General features: G+C 37.6%; 1 protein-coding gene across 1 annotated transcript; it reads left to right on the top strand.

Moving 5' to 3' along the window:
- The first annotated feature begins 10,153 nt into the window (after positions 1-10,153).
- On the top strand, positions 10,154-17,994 carry LOC149845564 (protein LUTEIN DEFICIENT 5, chloroplastic-like). Its single transcript, XM_089995836.1, has 15 exons — positions 10,154-10,514; positions 10,863-11,073; positions 11,242-11,313; positions 11,407-11,517; positions 11,649-11,840; positions 11,930-12,091; positions 12,647-12,742; positions 12,828-12,929; positions 13,970-14,002; positions 14,150-14,230; positions 14,325-14,407; positions 16,000-16,131; positions 17,176-17,236; positions 17,430-17,495; positions 17,568-17,994. The coding sequence occupies exons 1-15, from the start codon at positions 10,258-10,260 to the stop codon at positions 17,736-17,738; spliced, it is 1,830 nt and encodes a 609-aa protein (XP_089851962.1). The 5' UTR covers positions 10,154-10,257; the 3' UTR covers positions 17,739-17,994.
- Positions 17,995-24,669: the final 6,675 nt, after the last annotated feature.

The raw sequence follows: 24,669 nt of genomic DNA, 5'->3' as shown, positions 1-24,669 counted from the left end.
TCTTTTGACAACCATGTACATTTCATGTTTTTACAAAATAAACCACATAAACATGATTTTCATGATTAAATTCATCATAATACAATTAATATTAGTTCAAACATGTATCAATATAATTTTATTCTACATATGAAATAATCCTTCATATGTACTCAAATTTGAAACATACAAAAATAGTTTATTTAAAAAATAAACACTCGTACACCGAGTTTTTGTTATTTTTTTAGTTTTTCTTTGATTTAAACTATAAATATCAATTTAAATATGGTATTATCATACTGATCATGCTAAATACACATATATCATGGATTTAGAATATTAAACACAAAATCGATTCCATAAAATATATACATGAATCTCTCCAAAACTATTTTTTTCTAAAATTGTTTTTGAAGAATCAATTATATTAAGAAATTGATAGTATTAACCACATCCATGTGATTAGCTAGTATACATGTGTTGTTGAGCATATGTGTATCATCCACAACATTTACATGCATCTTAATTGTAACACCCTGATCTGAAAACTTGAGAGTTCGAGTTCGGTTAGTATTACTTCTCAGAGGAAAAGCATATAGAGTTCACACAGAGAACACATGGCTAAATATTTATTTTCATTCTTTTTCAAATAACTCACTTTCTTTCACAAAGTTCATCATTCATAATAAAAGAAAATCATAAATATATGGGTGCTTAATTGACAAGAAAATAAAACAACTAAGTACTCTACTGAAGTAGTCGATCGCGTCATGTCTGCGCTAGTGTGCCTGAAACCTATAGTTGTAATTATACAGAGGGTGAGTCTACAATCCAGTAAAGAGTAATTATAAGCAAATAAGAACTTTAACTTACAATTGTAGTGAGCTCTAAGCTCCTAGTCTGAGTTTAATTTTTGCATACCACACAAGTTTTTTATATTTTAATTATCCCTCTTTAAACTCTCTCAAACACCTACTCACATCAAACTAAAATACTAGGTCGGTTATACCGGTCATAGTCGTCTATGAGTGTAGCAACCCGCATAGAATACCCCAATTCTACATATTGGTTAGACTATGAACCATCATACACTCTCAGTGATCCCTGGACCACTAGGCAGTACAGTGAAATAAAAAGCGAGCTCCACCGGTAGTTAGTAGGGAGATCAGACTCATTCTCATTCTTGGCATGATTCATACTACATCCTAACCATGATGGTTTTCAACCATCCATGGTTGTCTAGAGTACCAAACACTATGTAAATATAACCCTAAGTTATATTTTAAGTTCATTGCATTGAACCATATTCTCAAACTTGTGTTTCACTCATTATCTCATGAGTGATATCGTAAAATGATCACGACAGATCTCACTCTCATTCTCACAACGACATTAGGGTTCACACTTATCTCATACTAAGCACACAATGATGTATAGTCCCTATATCGTTAAATCACCGATGACCCACTCTCCATGGTGGTTGCACTCTGACCGCGAATTTCTGCAGGTCACCACTTTTGAGATTTAATAGGTTGTGCATGATAATCACAATCTCATCACAATACATGTTATTTGCATAATTTAACATAGATATGCTATCACAAAAATAATATATTTCTAACATATATGACATATCATGATTAACATGTGTATGTAATCATCTCAGAATTTCATACATAATCATTTTATGCATATCATGTTTGGAGTTATCCTTCTAATCATGCTAATACACAACATCAACAATAACATGCAATGAAAAAATGTTTATTCACAACTAAAATTACTTATAATATCCCTTCAAATACGAATGTTATGCTCTGATCGCAATTGAGTCTCAAGAGTCTCTAACAGTAGGATATGATCATCACACAAGCATGTTCATATTCATATAGGCAACTTTTCATATTTTGACAAAATTACCAAAATACTCCTCTCCAGTTGTCTCATCAGACCTTGATTTTTGTGTCTTTCATTTGACCATAACTAGAGAACAAGAAGATTCCTCTCTATGATACGAGTCCAATGCACCAAACCTCACTGAATTATGAGTTTGAAGTACAAAGTTATAACCATTTTACCTAAACGGATCTTGGGTACACACAAGGGTACTTTGGTTATTTTGATAATTATGATTTGACCTGACTCATCCTAGGTCAAAACAGGTTTGTTTTGAGCTTAGAGTACTAAGTTTACTGATCTTAGTCTCAACCCATCTGGGTTTGATTAAAAAACTCAATTAGATTCCCAAAGTTCGAAATTAATCATAAATTGGATCCATATCCTCTAAATCCAAAACTGTCAGACTGGATCCATACCCATTTTTTATCTGGATCCAGAACTGATCCATCCAATTTGGATATGAATTCAGCTCTGATACGGATCTAGACCTTGTTCTAATCTGAATCCAAAATTGATCTATTTAGTTGGATCCAGATCTAGTTCTAATCTGGATCCAACATTGATTCAAATCAGATCCAGTTCTGATCTAGATCTGATAGACAAGATCCATACTCAGCTCTATCTGGATCCCGTTCAATTTGGATCAATCAAGACTGGCTGGATCAAACTAGATCCAGATTCGGTCTGATCCATATCAGACTAGATCCAAATTGAGAACCGAGACTCAGTCAGACCTGACTCAGTTTGGTTCACACCCAGACCGATTTAGTTTGAACCAGTTCAACCCAGTACTATTTTTTTTATACCCAGTTTGGTCTGGGCTGCACCCAAACCAATCGGTCTGGTCTAATTAAAAGGAGCGGAAGGGGCTCAATCCCCTTCTGTCTCTTCCTCTTAATATCAGAGGGGTTGATCGCCAGAGCCAACACTCTCTCCCTTTCTCTCTGTTGCAGAGGGGTCTGCCATCGGTGCCGACCAACCGACCCTCTCTCTCTCTCTGTAGTTGCGTTTTGCCTTTTGTTTTTTTTCTGCACCTATAACCTGTCAGCGGCCATGGTTGTCGGCCCTTTATTTGATCGAAAAAAGAAAGGAGAAAAAGAAAAAGAAGAGTGTCGTACCTGATGTCACTGGCCTAGATTTCGATAAGATCCCCTTCCCTATTGTTCCTCATTTTTTTCTTCTCACCACGCTCTTTGTCTGTAACTCGCTTGATCAGTGGTAGAGGGGATGCACCGTGAGGGTTTTTATAGCCCTCACGGTGGGTAAGGATAAACCTCAACCCCCCTCCTGCCGATCATGGGGGGTGAGGTTAATCCTCATCCCCATCCTCTTTACGCAAATTGCGGAAGGTGATTCCTCGATTTTGGAGAAACCATCTTCTTCTGTTTTTTTTTAACTCTCCCCTCCAATAAAGTCATCAAGGTGGTTTTACATCATTATATATACATATGCTAGAGTATGTGTATCTACCTAAAAAGGGAAAAAAATATGATACCAAACACCGAAACACAATTCTGGCACCGTAGCAGGTTTTTTTCTCTCATAAACACTATACACCAATGTGTTCAACTCTAATGGAGGCAAAACCAGCCATGGATTAGTCTCCTAGGAGTCATGGGCTAGGGAGGAAGAAGAAGAGAGAAAAAGAGAGAGAGAGAGGAAAGACCATTATTTTGTACCTTTAATAACATCAAATATTAACCTTCACACACACACACACACATATATAGATAGATAGATAGATAGATAGATAGAGAGAGAGAGAGAGAGAGAGAGAGAGAGAGAACCAATATTGGGATAAAACAAACAAGTTTAAGTATGTCATGTGAAGACAACAGGAATGCAATACAAAATTGAGTTATTAATATTTGGTTGTGCGAACAAGAACATATAAATTATAATAATTAACAACAACAACAACTACTACGCCTTCATCCCAAAACAATTGGGGTCGGCGATATGAACCAACAAAGAAAATCATTCTGGGTCTTCCACATGAATCCTTCTCCTCCAATCATTTCTATCCAATGCCATGTCCTCGGTGAGGTTCAAAGCACTCATATCCTTTCCTATCATCTCCATCCAAGTCTTCCTAGGCCTACCCCGACTTCTTTTAACAAATATATTTTCCCATTTCTCCATCCTTCTAACTGGAGCATCATTAGACCTTCGTCGAATATGTCCAAACCACCGTAAACGATTTTCTCTCATCTTATTTTCAATGGGTGCAACACCTACCTTTTTACGTATCTCCTCGTTCTGAATCTTATCTTTTATTGTATTTCCACACATCCATCTAAGCATACGCATTTCAGCTACACTCATTTTTTGAATATGATGTCTCTTGGCAGCCCAACATTACATACCATATAGTAAAGCGGGCCTAATAGTCGTTCTATAAAACTTTCCCTTCAACCGCAATGGCATTCTACGATCGCACAACACTCCAGTTGCACTTTTCCATTTTATCCACCCAACCTTTATCCTATGATTTACATCTCCATCAATTTCTCCATACTTCTGAATGATAGATCCCAAATATTTGAAACAATCATCCACCGGTATTTCTTGCTCACCAAGCATCACTACACTCCCATCACAACTTTGTTGCTTACTAAACCGACATTCCATATATTTTGTCTTACTCTTACTCAACTTAAAACCTCTTGCTTTCAATGTCTGTCTCCATAATTCTAACTTAGCATTAACCTCAGCTCTAGGCTCATCAATTAAAACAATATCATCAACAAACAACATACAGCACGACACATTTTCTTGAATTGATCTCGTAAGCTCATCCATCACTATAGCAAATAGGAAAGGGCTTAATGCAGATCTTTGATGTAACCCAACCGTTATAGGAAAATTGGTTGTCACCCCTCCACAAGTGTGAACATTGGTTACTACTCCATCATACATATCCTTAATTATACTAATGTACTTTAGAGAAACACCTTTTTCGTCATTGTCCACCAGAGAACATCCATAGGTACTCTATCATATGCTTTCTCCAAATCAATAAAAACCATATGCAAATCTTTGTTCCTCTCTCTATTTCTCTCAATAATTTGTCTAATAAGATGTATAGCTTCCATAGTTGATCTTTCGGGCATAAAACCAAATTGATTCTCCGATATCATGACAACCTTCTTCAACCTAGACTCAATCACCCTCTCCCAAAGTTTCATAGTATGGCTTATGAGTTTTATACCATGATAGTTTGTGCAATCTTGTATATCACCCTTATTCTTATATACAGGCACCAACGTACTCTTCCTCCACTCATTAGGCAACTTATTTGTCCGCCAAATCTTGTTAAAAAGATTTGTCAACTATTCTAAACCTTTCTCTCCCAAGCATTTCCAAGCCTTGATAGGTATACCATCTGTGCCAACTGCCCTTCTTGATTTCATTTTCTTCAAAGCCTCTGCAATTTCTTTCTTTTGAATCTTGCGCATGAAATCATGATTCATCTCATGAAAAGGAATGAACAATTCTCCAAGATCTTGAGCATGACTTCCATTAAATAGCTTATCAAAATAATCTTTCCATCTCTCCTTAATCTCCTCATCTTTGACTAAAACCCTTTGTGTTTCATCTTTGATACATCTAACCATACCCAGATCCCTCAATCTCCTATCTCTCATCTTTCCAAGCCTATAAATATCCTTCTCGCCCTCTTTGGTATCCAACTTGTCATAAACCTCCTTATATACCTTATTCCTCGTGTTTCGAACTACTTTTTTAGCTTCCTTCTTTGCTATCATATACAAATTATAATAATTAACATGTAAAAAATATTATAGATAGTTTTACAAGTAAGTTCTACACCATCCCAAACTCCTTTTAAAAACATATATACATGTATTTTTTTTACTTAATCTAAATGCATGAGTAACTCCGCCTGTGTATAACTGTTTAGTTATACACTGTCGGTCCCAAGTCCGGATAAAGGAGGACGGTTGCGGTAGGCCAGTGACAGCCAACATAAAAACTTAGTCACACCTTATGAATATGAACCAATATGAGAATTTCGTTGGGGCGTTCCCTACTGAGCGACGCGTTGTACTCTATAGGCTCGGAGGCAGTGATAAATGGGCAAGTGTTGCTAGGTCATCGCCCAGAAGCGACGTGTCACACCGACGCTCGAGTGTGGTGTCAAATACGCAAGGGTTCTCTCACTTTGTTGGACGGGTGGGGGTAAAGAAGATAGTTGAAGACCATAAAATTATGTTAGCCACTTGGAACATAGGGTCTTTAACTGGTAAGTTGGTAGAGTTAGTAGATGTTATGTGTAGGAGAAAGATGGATACTTTATGTCTACAAGAGACCAAATGGGTAGGTGAGAAAGCAAAAGTGATAGAACCTTGGGGATATAAGATTTGGTATACATGAATAAATAGGCATAGGAATGGAGTAGGGATTGTTATTAGTCGTGAGTTTATAGATAATGTAGTTGAGGTTCGTAGGAAGGGTGATAGGATTTTACTTATTAAATTAGTATTATGTATGAATATTATTAATATTATTAGCGTTTATGCACCTCAAGTAGGTTTAGATGATTCCATTAAGCGTTAATTTTGGGAAGATTTAGATGGAGTAGTACAAAGGATATCTTATGGAGAAAAGCTTTTCATCGGCGATGACCTTAATGGACATGTAGGCATTAGTAGGGATGGATTTGAGAGTATCCATGGAGGCTATGGTATAGGAGAAAGAAACGAAAGTGGAGAAAGGATTTTAGATTTTGGTTTGTCCTATGATATGATCTTATCAAACACTTGGTTTAGAAAGTGGGAGTCTCACCTAGTAACATTTAAAAGTAGGGTTAATACGAGTCAGATAGATTTTTTTCTACTTAGAAAGAGAGATAGGGGGTGTTGCATCGATTATAAGGTTATACCGGGAGAAAGTGTAGCTACACAACATAGAGTCTTAATTTTATATCTTAGAATTATAAAATGCTGCAAAATGGATAGACATAGGATAGATCTTAGAATTAAGTGGTGGGCACTGAAAGGAGCTAAATAAGGAATGTTTGTAGAGCACGTATTTAAGGAAGTTGATTGGTGTCTTGAAGAGGATTTTGAATCAATATGGAATAAGGTAGCGGGTGACATGAGAAAGGTGACTAAGGAAGTATTGGTTGAGTCTAAAGGCGGTGCACCGCTAGGTAAGGATACATCATGGTGGAACGAGGATGTCGAATTAGATATTAAGGTTAAAAGAGAGTGTTATAGAAATCTAAGTAAGGGTCATGATAATGAGAATTTAGAGAAGTATATGATAGCAAAGAAGGAAGCTAAAAAAATAGTTCAAAACACAAGGGATAAGGTATATAAGGAGGTTTATGACAAGTTGGATACCAAAGAGTGCGAGAATGATGTTTATAGGCTTGCAAAGATGAGAGATAGGAGATCGAGGGATCTGGGTATGGTTAGATGTATCAAAGATGAAACACAAAGGGTTTTAGTCAAAGATGAGGAGATTAAGGAGAGATGAAAAGATTATTTTGATAAGCTATTTAATGGAAGTCATGCTCAAGATCTTTGTGACTTGTCCATTTCTTTTCATGAGATGAATCGTGATTTCATGCGCAAGATTCAAAAGAAAGAAATTGCAGAGGCTTTGAAGAAAATGAAATCAAGAAGGGCAGTTGGCCCAGATGGTATACCTATCAAGGCTTGGAAATGCTTGGGGGTGAGAAAGGTTTAGAATGGTTGACAAATCTTTTTAATAAGATTTGACAGACAAATAAGATTCCTATTGAGTGGAGGAAGAGTACTTTGGTGCCTCTAATAAGAATAAGGGTGATATACAAGATTGCACAAACTATCGTGGTATAAAACTCATGAGTCATACTATGAAACTTTGGGAGAGGGTGATTGAGTATAGGTTGATGAAGGTTGTCATGATATCGGAGAATCAATTTGGTTTTATACCTGAAAGATCAACTATGGAAGCTATACATCTTGTTAGATAACTTATTGAGAGATATAGAGAGAGGAACCAAGATTTGCATATGGTTTTTCTTGATTTGGAGAAAGCATATGATAGAGTACCTATGGATGTTCTCTGGTGGACAATGATGAAGAAAGATGTTTCTCTCAAGTACATTAGTATAATTAAAGATATGTACGAAGGAGTAGTAACCAATGTTCACACTTGTGGAGGGGTGACAACCAATTTTCCTATAACGGTTGGGTTACATCAAAGATCTGCATTAAGCCCTTTCCTATTTGCTATAGTGATGGATGAGCTTACGAGATCAATTAAAAAAAAATGTGTCGTGGTGTATGTTGTTTGCTGCTGATATTGTTTTGATTGATGAGTCTAGAGCTGGGGTTAATGCTAAGTTAGAATTATGGAGACTGACATTGGAAGCAGGATGTTTTAAGTTGAGTAAGAGTAAGACAAAATATATGGAATTTCGGTTTAGTAAGCAACAAAGTAGTGATGGGAGTGTAGTGAAGCTTGGTGAGCAAAAAATACCGGTGGATGACTGTTTCAAATATTTGTGATCTATCATTCAAAAGTATGGAGAAATTGATGGAGATGTAAATCATAGGATAAAGGTTGGGTGGATGAAATGGAAAAGTGCAACTGGAGTGTTGTGCGATCGTAGAATGCCATTGCGGTTGAAGGAAAAGTTTTATAGGACGACAATTAGGCCCACTTTACTATATGGTACAGAATGTTGGGCTGCCAAGAGACAACATATTCAAAAAATGAGTGTAGTTGATATGCGTATGCTTAGATGGATGTGTAGAAATACAATAAAAGATAAGATTCGAAATGAGGAAATACGTAAGAAGGTAGGTGTTGCATCCATTGAAAATAAAATGCGAGAGAATCATTTACGGTGGTTTGGACATATTCGGCGAAGGCCTAATGACGCTCCAGTTAGAAGGATGGAGAAATGGGAAAATATATTAGTTAAAAGAGGTCGGGGTAGGCCTAGGAAGACTTGGATGGAGATGATAGGAAAGGATATGAATGCTTTGAACCTCACCGAGGACATGACATTGGATATAAATGATTGGAGGAGAAGGATTCATGTGGAAGACCCAAAATGATTTTATTTTTATGTTCATATCGTCGACCCCAATTGTTTTGGGACGAAAGCGTAGTTGTTGTTGTTTGTTGTAATCTAAATGCATGAGTGATGTGTATCTTTCATACAATTTATCATCCAAACTATCCTGAACCCCTTTAAAAAAGATACTTGCATATATTTTTTAATCTAAACTTATAAATGTGATCTCTATGTTTTATTTAGTAGAAAGCATATATTAGTATAAGCATTTTTTATGTTTAAATATATTTTTATTTCAATATAAGAGCCAACGATATATATTGCACCAATTTTTTGATCAACCATAAATAAATTTTTTTGTTAAATTGATTCGATCATAAACTTTTTTTGTAAAATGATGAGTAATAAGCACATCTACAAGTTTGGATTAATAAAAAACTTGCACAAATATGTTTTTTTAAAGAGGTCTGAACCAGGAGATAAATATTCTAGAAGATACACAGCACTCCTAAATGCTTTATTTAGTAGAAAACATGTATTGTTTTAAACATTTTTCATGTTTAAATGTGGTTTTGGCTGAACAAAAAAAGTAAAAGGTTCATGTTAAAAAAGAAACTTATGTTGATTAACTAAAAGTCAAGATTTTTTGTTAAATGAATTCAATCCATGAAGAAATGTAAACACATCTGCAGGTTTAAATTAAGTATCTTTTTTATAAAAAGTTTAGGTGGGTCAGGGAGATAAATGGTTCAAAACTTACACATTACATTAAAATATGTTTATAACAAATAAAATACACTAAACGACTAACATGTGACATCAGTCGACGTGTAGAAACACAGATCCCATCATTTGGAATAGGATGAGTTCTATCATACATTTAATCCTAGCCATCCAATCATCGGCTGGCTACTGGATGGTTAAGATTGAATGTAGGATGAAACCCATCCTATTTCAAATAATGGATCCGTCTGACATCTCCTTAAGGTGTTCCTGTGACATGGTTATCGAGTATGGCGCAAGAACCCAGCGAAAGGTTCATTGAGGCCCATGTCTTCAAACTCGAACCGAGCCCGGTCACGCTGAACCTTTCTGAACACATGCAAGCAGAGCCAACCCCATTGACCCGCCCAGTCCGCGACCCATGTGGAACCTAGCCGTATCGTAGTAAGCAGCCACCCAGGCGATTCGAACCTAGCTAGGGCCAGTACTCCGTCCCCTATCATCAACCGATCCGATTTTATCGAACCGAGACGTTCCAGTTCGGAGTCCTCAACAGTATCCATTGGGGGGATAAGGCTCGAGCGAGCGTGGTGGCACCAAAGCCAGATTCCGCCGCCACAATGGCTGCCTCCACCGCTTTTCTCCTGCAGCCTTCGTCCTTTCCGAACCACTCCACCTCTAAACCATCCAAAACGCGCTTCGATTCGCTAGGGAGAAGTGGTGCTAAGGTGGTGGTTTACTCCACCAACGGGAGATCTCCTCCTCCCCAGAGAAGCGACGAAGGCGTGAAGGGCGTGGATCGGTTGTTGGAGGAGAAACGATGGGAGGAGTTGTCCTCTCGGATCGCCTCCGGCGATTTCACCGTCGGAAAATCCAGGTACCCTTTTGTTTGGTTTCTCCCCTTCTTCCTTGGGCGTCTCTCTGATTCTGTATGCTTTTTGTGGAATGAATTTTGATGTTTGGAGTGCGATGGAATCGATTTTCCAGGAATTATTTTATGGGTGTTCGCTTTTTTTTAGTTGGGTGTCTTTGATTTTGTCCGTGAATGTGGGTTGGCGTACGTGGCTTCTGTTTGGATTGACGGAAGAGTTTTTTTAGGTTTTCAGAGCATCCTTTTGTGGGAGTTTTTTCTTTTTTTTTTTCTTCTTTTTTATGTTGGCTGGGTTCCTTCCTTTTCTGTGAATTTGGCCTGAATTGTTTCTGTTTGAATGTTTGGTGGGCAAAGGCGGTTTTCCCGGTTGAGGGAATCATTGTCGAAATTTGGTGGCCCTGGAGTGTTTCTGGGCGATGTTCTATTGAGGTTCATCGATGACGGTTCGGGAATTCCGGAGGCGAGAGGATCGGTCAAGAGCATTAGGAATCAGCCCTTCTTTATTCCTCTGTATAGGCTGTTTCTTACATATGGTGGAATTTTCAGGTTGACGTTTGGTCCCAAAGTGAGTGTTTCTTCTCTGTAGTGTGTTCTTTTCCTTCCCCACTTTTGCCTTTTTTTTTTGTATGTATTTATTCATTTATGTTTGTTCAGAGTTTATGCACATTATCTTATCGAGTTTAACATATATTGTTAACCGATTGTTTTTACTCTTCATTATTGTTTTTTGCAGTCGTTTATAATAGTTTCTGACCCTTCCATTGCTAAACATATATTGAGAGAAAATTCAAAAGCTTACTCAAAGGTAGCAGATTTAGTTTGTTTGGCTTTTTCATATCTGAAACTTTCTTTGATCGTGAACTAGCGGGTTTGTGCTAAAAAACGAACAGCAATTCAGGGTATCTTGGGAGAGATTCTTGACTTTGTCATGGGTAAAGGACTGATACCAGCTGATGGAGAGATATGGCGTGTCAGAAGACGAGCAATTGTCCCGGCATTTCATAAGAAGGTGGTGTGAGAAATTGAAGTTTTACTGAATTCCCAATACTGCATGTTTTTCGTAGTTTTCATGCCTTTTGTCGGGAAAATGATTAGTTTGGAATCTTGGATTTCCGCTTAAAGATTTTCTCTGGTGTGTAGTATGTGGAAGCCATGATCAGCCTTTTTGCACAAGCTTCAGATAGGCTTTGCCAGGAGCTAGATGCTGCTGCTCAAGGTGGTGAGGATGTCGAAATGGAATCACTTTTTTCAAGGTTGACATTGGATATCATCGGCAAGGCAGTGTTTAATTACGAGTTTGATTCTTTAACCAATGATACTGGAATTGTGGAGGTAAATTTGCCTCATGGGTATCTTTTATGCTTGGTTCCATTTTCTATTCGTCAATTCTAGTCAAGTTACCTTGTACTTTGTAAGTTCAGGCAGTTTACACTGTGTTACGTGAAGCGGAAAATCGAAGTTTTGCTGTTGTGCCATACTGGCAAATACCCATATGGAAAGACATCTCACCTAATCTTAGGAAGGTTACTGCTGCCCTCACATTGATAAACGACACACTTGATGACCTTATTGCTATATGCAAGGTAAATTTCAAAATTCTCTTGAATATAAAGTTACTCATATTGGCCTGATGGTACTTTTTATTAGGGGTGTCAACGGGTCGGGTTTACCTGGACCTGACCCAAATCAAATCCTGTAGGGTGCGGGTATGGTGATAAATAATAAGACCCAGGTCCGGACCTGAAGGTCCGATTAATACATGGACCTGGGTATAGTTTGTGAAATTTTATACTAGACATGGACCCAACCCGAGTTCCGATTAAGACCCACAAATTTTCCATGTAAAAATGATAAAAAATATGGTTTACTGGGTATGGTCCGGGTTTGGTTCATGTAGTTCCTATCAGATCTGGGTATGAATTTTCTTACAATGGACCCGATTTGACCCAGATTCGGACCCGGCACCATACCTGAAAACCGGGTCCAAGTCTGGTTCCACCTGGGTCGGAACCAAACCTGACCTGATGACACCCCTACTTTTTCTAGTCCAATTGAGTTGAAAATTCCCTTACCATTGTTACAGTACTAAATTCATGCCTAATGCTTTGGCTTCATTCTTCTTTTTTCTGCATGCACAGAGAATGGTAGAAAATGAAGAGACGGAGTTCCATGAAGAATACATGAATGAACAGGACCCTAGCATTCTGCATTTTCTTTTGGCATCAGGAGATGACGTATGACTGCCCTCTGCTTCATCAACATGTCTTCCCAATTGCCTTTGCAGACCATCAACAGTTTCCGTTTTGCTATTTTGTGTAGGTCTCCAGCAAGCAACTGCGTGATGACTTGATGACCATGCTGATTGCTGGACATGAGACATCTGCTGCAGTGTTGACTTGGACCTTTTATCTTCTCTCCAAGGTAAAGGTCCTTCTGTTGTGGACTCTTGTTCTCGTAGTCTGGGAAAGGTTTTGGGGAAGCTTTCATCAGTGCCATAAATGCAGCTGTTTGATATCTAATTTCACTTTAAATGTCTAAATGCTTATGCACGATGATGCCCATCAGATAATTCCAGTGGTAACACATTAGTACATGAACTGACCTGAAAAACAGTTGAGTCTCCTGATGAATCCAAATCATTTCACCCATCAACTTGTTAGCCAACTTTTGAGTGCTGACCCTTTCTATGTTCTGTACTTTGGCGGTGGTGTCTTTTTTCTCCTTTCAACTCTTTTCCAAGTTCGGAATTTGGACAATAGTTAGTATCCATTGACCAGATAGCTCTAATGGCTAACTGCTTTGTTTACTTTTATCCTTTTCCCATAATTGAAAATTTGAGGCAAAAGTTGTGTTTGCATTGTGTGATTGCAGTTAGTTTGTAACTATATTCAGTGTAGACTGGTTATACTGTTGCTTGTATTGTCACATATTGGATCTTATGGCATGCAACACGTTACATGTTATTTTTGCAGTAGTTTGCAATCATCACAACCGAATGCTCAATCTGTTATCTACCATTTTTCAAGGCACTCTCTTTCTTAATGACAAATTGTATAGGCTGAGTACATCGAAGTTTGTGTTGGCCCTACTTTGGGTACTATTTTCTTTATTTATTTCTTATAATGTAGTGTAGTGTCTCAATTTGTTGATGAACAGTCTAGAGATGTTACATCTGATGAAAGAAGAGTGAAGCTCAATGACACTGAGTTTCTGCATAAAATGACTCAAAAAACTTCAGAAGAAAGAAGAAATAGTTGGGTTTTGTTGGAATTGGGGAAGAAATATGGGGTTATGGGTAACCCCACATTGGAGCTTATGACATGCAACATGTAATGTTTTATTTCTATGTTAGTTTGCAATCATCACAATTGAATGCCTGTTCTATTATCTATAATTTTTCAAGCCGCTCTATTTCTTAATGACAAACTGTGACGAGTTTAGTTCTCTTTCCTTATGTACAGGAGCCTACTGTCATGGCAAAGCTTCAAAATGAGGTTAGTTCTTTTGTTTTAGTATGAACAAAGTCATACACTTTTGGAACACTAGTGTGGCGATGAATTGAATCCTCTGCATTTAAATTATCACTGTTTTGTCACTGTTGGTTTTTCATTCTTTTCTCAATATTGTGCTCTGACTTGCAGGTGGATTGTGTATTGGGAGATCACTTTCCAACTGTAGAAGACATGAAAAATCTGAAGTACACAACACGAGTCATCAATGAGGTAATATTTCTGGGATCTAGCAATATACACCGAGCACTTAATTGTTTATTCTACATTAACTATATTATTTTGTTGTTTGTGTTATTTCTTGTAGTCCATGAGACTGTATCCACAGCCACCAGTGTTGATTCGTCGCTCTCTTGAGGATGATGTCATTGGAGACTACCGAATCAAGAGGTTTGTCACAAGCAAAATCTTTAAGCATTTAATATTTGTTAGATGTAGCATAAGAATATTTTTCCTGCTTATTACATTATTTATGGTTTTTATTTTCTATAATCAGCAAACTGAAATTTTATGTTGAGTGAAGATAACAGTATACTGGATATAAACAACAATAGCTGAGTCAAATATGCCAGTCAATCAACAAGGACCTGCAGGCTATAGCCGTTTTAAACTACATCTGATTGGAATCTGATAAGATTACCCAGTCTGAACTCTGAACCCCATTCATCTCTATAAATATGGTTCATTTAGGATTTGCACATAGTGGTCTGCACCAATTTTCTATGTCTCTTTCTTTAGGTGCATAACTGATCCTGTTCCTAACTCCTCTCTGGGTGACTCCCATTGTTTGTCTTTAAGGTCTTTGTTTCTGTGTAGAACCAAACTCTCCAATAAGTAATGTTTATAATTATGGGCTAAAATATCTGCATCCCTTTTGATAATACTGACATTTAAATACGGGGATCCACTACATGGCAGACATGTTGCATGTAAACCAGTACCCTGATAGAATACAATCAGTTTATCAAAATCTTTAGACAACTGAAATTCCGGCACTCTCTCCAGTATTCCAATGAAGAGTTTATGTCTTGGGCTTTCATCTAAACAAATATAACGTGTACCAGCTGAAATAGTTGTCAACATCTCTGTTCTTTTTTGGAATAGATTTTACATGTGGCCCAAAGTCTACAATTTATGATATGCACTACCTTATGTTTGTGCAACTTGATACATAGTGGCCCAAAATCTACAATTTATGTCTTAGTCCAAACTGGGCCCAAAATCTACAATTTATGTCTTAGTCCAAACTGAGGAAGCTTAATAGCTAATATGTTTGTGTACCTAATGTATGATGAATTTTTACACTAGCCATGTCAGTTTTCAAATATTTAAGATAAAGGCCTACCTTTAAGAAATTGCTCAAATGACTGCTTGTGTTGCTTTTACCATCTGAAATTACTTATTTGCGATTAACTGTAGCTACAAAAATGAGGAAAAAGTGGCAATTCAATAATTTAAGGAAAGGAAAAGGTTAAAGGTGTCATTTTCAAGAGTTACTACTAGAGTTACATGATATAAAAAGTAACTCAGGCTATCATTGAGCAATTTCTTGAAAAGGTAGGTGTTTGTCTTAAATATTTGGCAATTGAGGCAGCTAAACATGAATTTGCCATATGTTAGGCACCTATATGTAAATTATCCTAAAAACTATGTGAGCAGAAATGGTTATCGCATCCAAAATTTTTTTCTTTCCTTTGTAGATTTCTTGAACCGAAAAAATTGTTCACAAACTTGCTAAAGGGAATCCATGCAACATTGGGTGATGTAAAAGGCATCACATAGAAGAATGAATGTATGCTAGCGCCTTATGCATCAGAATTAATAAGTTCAAAAGAGGAAAACAGGCGGAAACCTTATCCTATTTGAAAAAGAAAATGTAATGGGCCTAATTAATCACAGGAAATTGGTATTTTTTATATTATTCAAGACACTTTTCTTCTTCTATTTGATTGCTTCACATATTTGCTTGACCACGATGGCAGGGGGGAGGACATTTTCATCTCTGTTTGGAATCTTCACCATTCCCCTGATATTTGGGTTGACGCAGAGAAGTTCAATCCTGAAAGGTGGCCTGTTGATGGACCAAATCCAAATGAGATCAATCAAAACTTCAGGTTTGTTCTTGTTTGTTCTTGTTTTTTCACAATTATATATCATGAACATTTACAATGATGACTAAGAATATGATGATTTAGAACTCCTTTGTAAGAATAGGCATGTTAGTGCCTTTTCCATTTTTCTGTTGGGAGGCTTGATGGATTGTCAGGGAGGTGACACGTCTTTTGAAATTTAGTGGAAAATAAAATGATGCATACCCATGCATACATATGCATATACATCTCTCTCTCTCTCTCTATATATATATATATGTGATTGACTGATATTGTCAATACCTTACTATAGTATGGTAAATAAATTAGCTATTTGAATACCTCTTTGTGATAGGCATCTGTGGAAGGCAACATTAAGTGCGTGTTTGAATCAGTGAACAAACGCCGCCCAGTAGAGGTGTCAACGGGTCGGGTTTACCCGGACCTGACACGGACCAAACCCTATAGAGTCTGGGTATGGTGACAAATAAGAAGACTCGATTAAGACCTGAAGGTCCGATTAATACATGGACCCGGGTATAGTTTGTGAAATTTTATTCCAGACCTGGGCCAGACCCGAGTTCCGATTAAGACCCGCAATTTTCAATGTAAAAATGAAAAAAAATATTATTTTACCGGGTATGGTCCGGGTCTGGATCATGTAGTTCTTATGGTTTCTCTTATAGTAGACCCAATTAGATCTGGGTTCGGACCTGATACCATACCAAAAAATCCGGTCCAAGTCTAGTTCCACCTGGGTCTGAATCAAACCCGACCCGTTGGCACCCCTACTGCCCAGACACTCTGGGCACCCGTGAAACCACCTGGGACGCACCTGCATCATGCATCAAACGTGGGACAACACCCAGGCAGGGACCAATCGGTCCCACCCGAGCACATCCCATGAGTCAAACACCCCCTAAAAGCACCTTTGAATGGTAGCACATTATATGTGCTTACGGCTAGATGATGATTAATATGCCATTTTTTTGTTTCTTAAAAAAAGATGATGTTGAATATACTGATAGGATTCATTATGCATTTCTGATCAAATGTTTGAATTCTCAGTTATTTGCCTTTTGGTGGAGGTCCACGCAAGTGCATTGGAGATATTTTTGCTTCATATGAGGTAAAATCTTACTATCAAAATCGTGACACAAACTTCACTGGATATTTTATTGAAAATTTGATCCGGAACCATTGCTAGTAGAGGCTGCTGATGGTTGCATCCCTCCACAACTGTCTTTGCCTATGATGATTTCTGCCCATGATTGGAGAAACTTGAAGGACAATCATAACTTCATTGCAAATGGTCTTTACAGGTCATTGTAGCTGTCGCAATGCTTGTGCGGAGATTCAACTTTGAGATGGCTCCGGGAGCTCCGCTGGTAATAATTTCGTTTGCCTGAAACTTTACTTCTTGAGTGCACCATTTACAAGCAACCATTCTGTCCATGCAGGTGGGGATGACAACAGGAGCGACCATCCACACTACCGAGGGACTGAAGCTGACTGTCACACGTAGATCAAAGCCGCCTGTAATTCCTTTCTTGGGGGTACAGACACCAACTGTAGACTCTGATCTGACTGGAAAACCTTTTCCTGATCAACCTGCCTCTGTTGGTGCGTGAAAAACAGTCATGATCTATGGATTCAAAATTAATCCTGATTAATTATGTGCTAAATGAGTGCTGCAAAGCCCCATGATCTGTTGTATACACGATCTAGATTGTGCAGTGAGTGGTTTAACTTGTAAGCGGGAGAGTTCATGGGCAATTCTGCAAATTACCCTTTAGCTTCTGCACACTACTCACAAAGCACCGGGTCAAAAACTGCAAATATGAACACTGAGCATCTGCTATTGCATGTATATTATGCTTCACAACCTTGTAAAGAACTCTCTCTCTGGCTCTCATTTTCTTTACAATTTTGATATATTTTCTATAATTTTAATGTTTTTAGTTGCCTATTCTTAGGATTTTATTGAGAAAAATAAGGAATTTTTCTTTACTGCAAGATTTCCATCTTGAGTAGCATTTGAAACAAACTGGGGGAAAATTCACTGTATTGAATTATACTGTTGCAACTTGCAATAGGTGAAAAGACCTAAAGACGCTGGCGTCAGCCAGATAATGATTGATATTTTGTAAAAATCATAGCCCAATCCTGACCTACTTGTTACTTGGATCGGGTTTGGGCAATCTAAGTTGGGATGCAAACAGTTCGGATCTGGAACAACTAAATAGATGGGGGAGTGAGATCCCGAACAACCAAAAATTGTGAAACCACCATCTTGGATCCAACCTATTTGCATCCCTAAATCTAAGTGAGATTCGGTTGGCGTTTTTTTATGCCCATACTTGGATATTGAGGTTCGGATCGGGTATGTACCAGACCTGTTGACATGAGTATTTGATTAGTATGCCTGTTATACTTGTTCCTACTAAAAGGAAAACAATCGAAGACCATTTGACTAGATGTAGGTATAGACAGAGAGACCAATTCGACAAATCTGGATCCAAGTTCGTGTGAGACATGAACTGGTAACCATTTGGAAAATAAGTCTTGCCAGCTGTTTGCTGCCAAAATCTATGAAAGCTTTTTCCCAAGATTCCCTACACCTTTCTTTTTTCTAAGATCCAAAAATGCTCAGGTTTTCTGCAACTGGTAGCATGAGACTTTTGGACTAAGAAAAGATTCCCTACACCTTTCTTTTGGGTTCCATCCTGCCAAGAACAAGAAAAGATGGAAGCACTTTATGAAGCAAGGAATCAAGTTACAAAGCATAATGAAAGTTTTGACACGAGTATGATGTCACAGGGATACGCTGTATAGGCCCAGTGTTCAGGGGACACGACACGTGGACTCGCGGTATGACACACTATGATGCATTCAACATTATTTTACAAATTTCAAAATATTGAAAGTAATAAATATATTTTATATACTAAAATATCACATATTTTTATCAATAAATAATAAAAGAACCACATCCTCATGTCCTAGTTTTTGAAGATATAATTTTATCAATAGATAGTAAAAAAAATACATCCTCATGATGTCCTATGTGAATCTCAAGGCTTCGATTCTCAAATCAGGCGCATTTAAATGCGTCCACATTTCCACCGATACCTTCAATTACCACAAGTCTAGCCATTTAGTTTTGGATATAAATTTGCTACAATACATGCAATCTATTAGAAAACGTTAATTTTGTCACATTTTTTAAGTTTTTTTTTTACATCCAACTTTATGAATGTGATTTACGTTTTTCTTAGTAGATCAATGGCCCCCGAATATAATAAAATTTCATGCCTCAAAAAATCATCATATTTTTTACATCGAAAAAAGATGATCCAGATTATGATCCTAACAAACAAGCTATTCGAATGACCTTCTCTCGAACAAAGTGATAATCAATCGCTATATGTTTGGATCGATTGCAAAACACGAGATTGCATGTTATGAACAAAACAGATAAATTGTCACAAAATATAGTAAGTACTTGAAAAATATAAACATCAAGGTCCCAAAGAATATAAGTGGTTGAGGCTGACCAATGATATTTTGCTTCGTTGCTGGATCTAGCAATTATAGGTTGCTTCTTAGCACTCCAAGAAATATTGTTTTGGCCAAAATACACACAATAGCTAGAAGTAGACCGCCATGTGTTTGATCACCCAACCCAGTCAGTGCCAAAGAACCTATAGAGAACAAGTGGGTTTTTTTTCAAGAAAACAAAGTCCATCAATGGTGCCTTTAATGTACCTCAATTTTTTTTTTTTTAACCAACTGAAAATGATACTTAGTAGGAGCATGCATATGTTGGCCTACTTAATTGACAACTATAGGATATATTGACCCTTGTGAAGGTGAGATATTGTTGACTACCCTCGAGACTTGATAATATTTGATACCATCAAATGGTGAATCACCACTTGGTGGTTGGGACGCCCAACCATGGGGATAGAGATGAGTCTACCATTTGGGCTTTGTCCAAATCTCATAAGCATTAATGAGTCTGATCAAGGAATAAAACTCAGTCCAAAGTTTTAATTTAAAGGATCAAGGATATCTCCAAGATCCTTAGCAGCAAATTCTTTGTTAAGTTTATTTATGACTTTTTTGAGAAATTCATTATCACTCCCGGTTATAATAATTAGGGGTGGCAATCAGGTCGGGTTGGCAGGTCAGCATACCTCAACCCGAACCCGACCCGTTTATTAAACGGCTCGACTGTGGCAAACACGAACCCGACCCATTTATTAAACGGGTAACCCGATATGACCCGCCAACCCGTTTATAAACGGGTTGGGTCAGGTAAACGGGTTGGCGGGTTAGCGGTCAGGTTGGTTGGCGGGTCGACCCGCCCACCTAACCCGTTTATTAAACGGGTCAGCCGGGTTGGCGGGTTGGCATACCCCTAACACGAACCCAACCCGTTTAATAAACGGGTTAGGCGGATCGACCCGTTTATTAAACGGGTTAATTTAAGCCCAACCCGAACCGCTTCGTGTCAGGTTTTGACACCCCTAATAATAATGGTGTCTACGTAGAGTAGCAGAAAAATACATCCTTGAGAACCGAGACACTTGATGGTTCAGCTCTCACTATAATGCTCACACTCTAGAAGGTTTAGCTGCTACTCTCACAAGAAGGCTCACACTGTAGATGGACAGTTGCATTATTAAGTGTTTCAAAGGATACTTAATCCAAGAGCATTAAGTTATTCCAATTTCAAAACATAATTGATAATTGAAGTCACATGTTGGGTGTAATAGGGATCAATTCATGACTTGAATTATTATATGTAAATAATTTGCATACCAGAAATTTGTGGCTATAATTGTTGCAATCATACGCAGTAATATCATTTACTTTTTTTAAGAACGAACGAGGAACTCTAGCTGAGAACCGAGACACTTAATGGGCCCATCCCTTGCGACACAAACCTTAAACGAGTAGGGATGGCAATGGACCGGGGCTCCCCCACCCCGTCTCAAATTCCAAACCTCCATCCCAGCACGGGGATGAATTTTAACTTTCAACCCTGCCTCCATCCTTGTTTCATGTCCTTCATCCCCGGTCCAAGCGGGGGCGAGGGAGGGTGGGGTCCCATTTTTCCTCGGTCTATTGTCATCCCTTAAAAGGATTGGGGATGAGATGGGACGAGGCGGGGAACGGGACGGGGACGGGGATGGAGACAGGGCGGGTGAAAGTGTAAGTCCATCCCCATACGGGATGGATTTTAACCTTTATTCCTTCCTCCATTCCTGTTTCATGTCCTTCATCCCCGGTCCAAACGGGGTGAGGCAGGGTGGGGCCCCATTTTCCACCAGTCCACTACCATCCTTATAAACGAGGGGCCTGATTTAGGAAAAAATTTTAAACTACAAATTATCTAGGAAATCAAAAAATAAATCTGAAAATAATAAGAAATAAAGGAAATTATAGGAAAATGCAAAAAATTAACAACAAAACTAAAAATTAACTGATTTCAATATCTCCATGAACTGACCAATTACAAAGATGAGTTTTATAAATAAATGAAACTTTTCTAATTCTAAATTAAGCAAACTACCTATTTTGATAACTTCCTAAAAATATAAAACTTATCTTAGAATTTTGGATTAGATACAAGATTCAAATATTAAAGAATTCAAAGTAACAAGTAAAGATCCAAAAGGATCCAACTCAATTATGCAGGAACCTAAATAAAAAGTCTTTTTTTAAAGGATTTTATAGCGGGATTGAAACTCCCAACCTGTTGCATACAAGAACGCCAAACCACCAGGTTGAAATAACATGCTTTTTTTTTATGTTTAAAGTGCAATAGATTCTACATAAGCTAACTAAACGAGTTTACATGAGCCGAGCTGAGATGAACACCCCTTGTCTGTCCTCAACTCGGCTATATATAATGAGCGAGCTCGTGTTCAGCTTGCCATCCAAATGAACCGAACATGAAAGAGTTTGTGACGAGCCGAGCTGAGCCGAGCCATGAGTTTTTTGGTTCATTTACCAGCCCGATCTAGGGTACAAGGGTTTTTAGTTTTCGTATTTTAGGTGCTTGTTTAGGTTGGATTCCCTAAAACCCTAAACCTAGCTGGCCATGGTGCTCCTTTGACTACCTTGTGCTTGTTGTCAGGTTTTCATTGAACCATGTAAGTGGCCAAGCATTGGACTAGGGATGGCAATGGACTGGGGCGTCTCAAGATTAGAATCTCCATCCCTGCACGGGGATGGATTTTAACCTCCACCCCGCTTTCATCCCCGTTTCATGTCCTCCATCCCCGGTTCAAACGGAGATGAGGCAGGGTGGGGCTAGGCAGGGACGGGGCGGGGAAAAGTGTAAGTTCATCCCCGCTTCCATCCCCGAACTAGGATAGATTTTAACCTTCATCCCGGTTTCATACCCTTCATCCCCAGGGGGCCCCCCTTTCCCCTGGTCCACTGCCATCCCGACTCCGGACAACAACGGCAATAAAATAATTCCCCATAATACATTTTGTTCTCATTTTTTATTAGGAGTAGGGTTACTGCCCCTAAAGGCTCACTGCCATCACGTCAGAGTTTCATTGTAATTGCTTATTGTGGACATGCCTATGGGGCCCTTGTTTGGAAAAGGATAGGGTGGACCCACGCATCCATAAATCATTTATGTTGAATGTACATACTACATATATTCAGTGAGAACCGTACCTGTCCGACACCCTCCCCCCTCTCTCTCTCTCTCTCTCTCTCTATATATATATATATATATATATATATATATAGAGAGAGAGAGAGAGAGAGAGAGAGAGGTCTCATGTGAGTAGAGCCTAGGTGTGTGTTTACGGGGTTTTAAGTTTTTTTTTTTATTATGACCGTACAAATATGAACTATGTTTATGTTTAGCTCTTGAAGTGTTAGATTGCGACACATTGGTGGGTTTTTACTGGGTTTGAAAAATCAATGGTACAAAATCTTTATAAATTTTTTAGTATCATTTTTTTCATCCAAAACACATGATCCATGTGTGGATTGTAGGTAAATCGATCATGCCCAACACATTTATGGGGTCAAAACTATGAAAAAAACACTAAAAATATCCAAAAAATTCATCATAAGCACCTAATGTTCAAGCACCTATGCTCTACTCTATAAATATAAAGAGAAAAAAAAATTGATAGCTGCTCACAGGTGCAAAATGATACATGCTAAATGGGTTTTTCTGCCCATATGGTGTTTTTTTAAGCAATTACAACCCCATAAATGTGTCCGGCATGGTCGACTTATGAGGAATCCACATTAGGATCATTGTTTTCGAAGAAAAACATGATACTTGGAGGCTAAAAAATTTACAAAGATTGTAGGCTGTTGATTTTTTAAACCTTATAAAAACCCACCCATGTGTCAGAACCGAACGCTTCAAGAGTTGATCCCTATAAAATCAAGTACATAGATCACATCTTTATAATTAGAATTTAAAAATAAAATAAAATAAGACTGAAAACCCCAATTAACATATTCATTTCACACTTGAAGTGTGAGCAGCTACCAATCACTCTATATATGTGAGAAATGCACCTTGATATGTGATAAATGGATTTTTCTGCCCTTTCAATATTTTTTTTGCAATTTCGACCCCATAATTGTGTTGGCCATGGTCGATTAACAAGGAATGCACACTTGGATCACATGTTTTCGATGAAAAAATGATATTTGGAGTCTTAAAAATTTATAAAGATTTTTAGACCATTGATTTTTTGAACCTTATAAAAACCCACCCATGCGTCAGAATCAAATATTTCAAGAGCTAATCCCTATAAAATCAATTTCATAAATCACATATATATGGTCAGAATTTAAAAATAAGATGAACCCCCCTCAAAAACTCATTTAACATGTATCATTTAGCACCTATCATTTCACACCTACCCATTACTCATATATATATATCACTTCTATGGCTTATTGTGAGCTTACCAGCAGTCACCGAGGATTTTAGGGTATTTTTAAAATCTAAACATGCAGCATGGTAGAGATTTGATAGAAGATGATACCTGAAACTTGTTTTTTAGATAAAAAAATATGATTTTTTAACTCTTGAATATTTATAAAAAATTTAGCCTATTTGAAAACTTATATGCATATTGGAATCAAGCAATCCAAAAGTCAACTCCTATAAAATCAAGTATGTAGATCACATCTATATAGTCTGATTTAAGAAAAACATGAAAACAACTTTAAAATGCCCGGTAAGCTGGTTGTAGGCTAAAAAAGTGGTAAACAACTTCCACCTACACCCCCCCTTCTCTCTCTCTCTCTCTCTATATATATATATATATATATATATATGAAAACCTATAAAATACAAAATCTTTTAAATAAAATATGATAATGGATCTTTTATTATTTTTTTTGAATTATAATCCCATAGATGTGTTCAACACAATTGATTTATTAGAAATTGACACTTTGATCATGCATTTTTTATGAAAAAATGGTATTTAGAGCCTCAAAAATTTATGAAAAATATAGTTATTGATTTTTGAAACCTTATACAAACCTGTTCAAGAA

This window comes from Nuphar pumila, chromosome 2, assembly GCF_984573655.1.
Source record: "Nuphar pumila chromosome 2, dmNupPumi1.hap1.1, whole genome shotgun sequence".
Lineage (NCBI taxonomy): Eukaryota > Viridiplantae > Streptophyta > Magnoliopsida > Nymphaeales > Nymphaeaceae > Nuphar > Nuphar pumila.
The sequence above is the reverse complement of the archived record's forward strand: the minus strand, read 5'-3'. Positions and strand labels throughout refer to the sequence as shown.

What these genes read in the sequence shown, in the direction of transcription:
- LOC149845564 (XM_089995836.1), top strand. Translation starts at nt 10,258, where the DNA reads ATGGCTGCCTCCACCGCTTTTCTCCTGCAGCCTTCGTCCTTTCCGAAC. An exon ending in ACCTTATTGCTATATGCAAG is followed by an intron (nt 12,092 to 12,646) that starts GTAAATTTCAAA and finishes CTGCATGCACAG; the next exon opens with AGAATGGTAGAAAATGAAGA. An exon ending in CAACACGAGTCATCAATGAG is followed by an intron (nt 14,231 to 14,324) that starts GTAATATTTCTG and finishes TATTTCTTGTAG; the next exon opens with TCCATGAGACTGTATCCACA.